At 51.7% G+C, this 3,918-nt stretch overlaps 1 protein-coding gene across 1 annotated transcript; it reads right to left on the bottom strand.

The window, feature by feature from the left end:
- Positions 1 to 1,447: 1,447 nt before the first annotated feature.
- On the bottom strand, positions 1,448 to 3,918 carry NGA_0673120 (fad-linked oxidoreductase). The gene is made up of 5 exons (XM_005852654.1): positions 3,111 to 3,918; positions 2,884 to 3,003; positions 2,630 to 2,764; positions 2,294 to 2,501; positions 1,448 to 2,080 (listed from the first exon to the last, which is right to left on the bottom strand). The coding sequence occupies exons 1-5, from the start codon at positions 3,864 to 3,866 to the stop codon at positions 1,827 to 1,829; spliced, it is 1,473 nt and encodes a 490-aa protein (XP_005852716.1). The 5' UTR covers positions 3,867 to 3,918; the 3' UTR covers positions 1,448 to 1,826.

Below are 3,918 nucleotides of genomic sequence, written 5' to 3' on the forward strand. Positions count from 1 at the left end.
TCCCGTTTCCATTTGGCACGCTCCCCGTTGTTCTCCCCCGTACGCGCCGACCCCCGGAAGAGCCGCGACAGGTCCTCCAAGTGCTTGCTCTCTGCCGCCGCCAGGGCCCTCAGGGCCTTATCCAAACGCTTCTGCAGTGACAAGACTTCCTTGTCGCGACTCGCGAGCTGCGCTTCCACTGAGACGAGTCGCGCGCGCAGACTATCCTTGGAGGCCCATTCTTTTGCCGACGGATTTTCCAAATAAGGTCCATTTTCAATTTTAGGGTGGTACGCGCTGCCAGCAAATGTGGGAGACCCGAACGATGGCGACAACTTGTTCGTTCTTACAGGCTTTGAAGCCAGCAAATGCTGACTGATCTCACCCACTTCTTGCTCCAGAGCAAAGCATCGCTCCTCAAGCCGTCCTTTGTCGAGCCGCACTGTCTTGAGTTGCTCTTGTAATCGTTGCACGAGCTCCATGGCACTTTTGAACTGCGGGGGGCCTTCATTCAGATGCAATTCAGGCTTACCTGCTACATATGAGGCATTATATGGACTTGATGGCCGAGAGTGCGAGGCATGCTCCACAGAATAGAAGGGAAGCGGTGTTTGGGGGTGCACATAGGAAGTCATAGGGTGCTTCTGCCTGTGGTACTCGGAGCAGCAAGTGTATATTATGCATATGGGGACAAGATGGGGAGCCGACAATCATCCATCTCGCTTTTTGATATTTTCTTTAATTACCTAACGAGAAAATTTGCTTGCTTTCATGTTACTCGGGGATTCTGCCCAGACAAATAGGGGGATAGACCGGCTGCAAACTGGGCGCAGATTGAACTCTGCTCTCGCCGCTTCAACTCCCGAGGACTTCCGAGCTGAATTTCCCTGAGATTTCCCGTGTTTGCTCTCTGTTTTAAGTTCTTTACGGTATATTGCTATATTTTATGAAAAGGTCGTGCGTTTTCGCAATGGCTCTTAAAGAGGAAAAATACGCACAATGGAAAAGCTTCACGCCGAGCGTCCTCACGCGTGATAGGTAACAACACATGGGGTCGCTCTCACTATCACTCTTTCCTCGCTTTGTTCCCATCCATGTTGATAATAGTCCTCTGCCATTCGTGACTGTATCGTGTTGATTAAATATTGATTCTTATCATGCGCATTTTTGTTTCATGTATCCTGGCATTTAATTTCGTTGTAATGTGTAAATGTGGAAAAGTAAGAATACTGCTTGTACTACACCGCACCCCCTCTCTTGTCCGGAAAACAATGAAGTATGGCAAATGTTTGCCACTTAGTTTGCTAAGCGTCCTCAAAAGAAACTTTAAACGAGATCGCATAAAATGCAGAGCTGTATTTTTCCGGGTCAGGATAGATTATGCCAGAAGTTAGTGGGTGTCGTCTCGTGGAGTTAGTTGCAATCAAATCACAAAAGGTAGCGAATATGTGTGTATTAAAAATTCAGCTTGCTTTCTTTTTTAAGTGGTATCAGCGCAGCACACCACATGTGGTGTGCACGGTCTAGTGAACACACATCTCAGCAACTTGTCGTTTTAGCTTTCTCCCTTTTCAACCCCTTTTTAAATAACGTGACCCTTCACTTACAAATGTGTGGCTTTCATAATCATAAACAATATTCAGTATTCATCCCTTCCCCAAAGTGAAAGTTTGCCGACGCGTACACGAACGAGTGGTGATGTACGTATCCGGGGCATCTGAAAGGCATCCCAGTCCTTCCAAGTAAAGCATTCCGGCGAAACCTCAACCGTATACTTATTCTAAGCTCCCCTTTCGAGCTTGTCCCCTTCCGGAATCGCTACAAATTCCAGTCCCTGAAAGGGACTGTCAACAATTCAAGCACGGCAGATCGAAGATGTCACATAAAGTTGACGTGCGGAAGATGCCCTCTGGATCCTGTCTGAGGACCACCGGGCGGATTCGCTGAATCTGTGCGGCATAGACCTGCTTGATGTAGGGGATGACTTCGGGAGTCCAGTCCTTGTACCACTTGGCCCAGTGCGGCTTGGGCAGGCTCCCATCCTTTGAGCGGATCTGGGTCCATCGAGCCATTACTCGCTTCAGGTATTCTTCCCACCCAGCTGAGGAAACGTGTGTTTGATATATGAGGGAAAGTGAAGGAAGACCCAGGTGCAGGTACCGGTAAGTCGTAGATACAAATTCAGACTAGAGCATGCACAGGAGACACAGATAGTGCCTGGCTGCCTTAAGCCAAACGAGGACAAGAAAGTCCGCGCACGTACGGATCTTATAATCTGAAATATGTCTTAGACCAGACATATACATGTACGTACTCGTGCCGTGCGATGACGTGGGCTCGAGCATGGCAAAGCGCTCCCCAGGTTTTCCGAAGGCGTGAGACAGCGGGCACTCAGAGGCCCCGACCCACCGAATCGCCGCGAAGATGTTGAGAGGAATCATGTCTTTCTCCCGCCACATGTTCTCGCTCTCCTCGATCATGACTCGCCACGCCTCGTAGATGTTTCCAAAGTCATCGTCGACCTGGGGTTGGATGCAGAGTGGGCAGACACGTGGGGGGTGAGAGCCAACAAGCGACAGTCCTCCCCATGCAAGGCTGTTCGACATGTCAGAAAGACAGCACACCCTCTGCTCCCTATCTCTACTCAGACCTTGAAGGCGAACTCAAAGTCCAGTCCGGATGTGATACCGTCGATATACCGCAAGAAGTGGGTGGACCCGGCATTCGATGTGTTGTACGTCACGGATGTCCGGTACGAGAAGGAAGGCGGGTTCATGAAGAGGACCTGTGAAGAGAGGGCGAAGGAAGAACACTCAGGCGCGTAGGAGGGCGAGGTGTGTGGTCACGTCTGTGCGCTTATGCGCCGTGCAGGGCAGGGACAGGGAGGTCGCATGGGGTACGCACCTGGTTGTTGACTACCTGACCCATGAAGGGGGAGTAGTTGGCCCATTTGCTGTTCAGGCGCCAGTCGCCCATGAAGGAGCGGTGAATGCGGGAGCCCGGGATGTTCATCAGCCAGTCCTCCTGGAGAAGGCATCACGGGAGGTCGAGAGAGTCTGATCACCTCGTAAGATCGAAAAACAGAGATTGAGAGTACCCATCGCGTGCACCCCCTCAAACCGAGGACTTACCGGGACGAAAAGGTCCTTGTCGTAGAAAGGTTCGTGCTGGGTGCCCCAGATGGGCAGTCCGTCGCGCGAGGGGCACACCGGGGTACCGGGTAGATTATCGACGGCGTGCGCCCAAACTCCGTCGCTTTGGTGGTATTCTTCGATCATGTTAACGTCCAACTTGGCTGAGCGGAGGAGGGCGCTGTTGTAAGGAGAGTAATTGATAGCCCCACCTGCGTGACTCTCGATGAAGTGCTTGAGCGGGTTGTACGAGTCATTGATAGGCACGCCTCGAGGAGGAAAGAGGTCATAGTACTGCATCTTGGTTTGCGTGACCATCGTGGCGCTCGTGTCGGGGTTGAAGCGTACCGTCACATCCAATACGATACCGCACATGCCGAGGCATGCTGCCATAACACGCAGATCGGGGTGAGAGCTGTCGTAAAACTTTATTTCTCCATTCGCATTAATGATGGTCATAGCAATTATGTAGTCAGGGGTGGGAGGTACGAAGCCTGACCCGTGCGATGCTGTCTGGCATGCCCCCACGAAGGTGATAGGCTGTACCAAGGTGTTCTGATACAAGTAAGAGAAACGTCCATAGCCGCGCGCGGGACTGTCAGCCCAGTCAGCCAGTTCGCTTTGCAGTACACCAGCCTGTACAGTGACGATGCTGTAGTCGTTGGGGCTCTGGGTAATCAGCTTGAAGTTGTCCAGAAACACTACATCCGTGTTATCGTCCGGCAACACGTTCGACCACGAGTGCGCAACCCCCATGACACGTAGTTTGGCACCTTCAGCACGCTTCTGTCGCACTAGTGCTGCCACC

The sequence above is a fragment of the Nannochloropsis gaditana genome, assembly GCF_000240725.1.
Source record: "Nannochloropsis gaditana CCMP526 unplaced genomic scaffold scaffold1027, whole genome shotgun sequence".
NCBI lineage: Eukaryota > Eustigmatophyceae > Eustigmatales > Monodopsidaceae > Microchloropsis > Microchloropsis gaditana.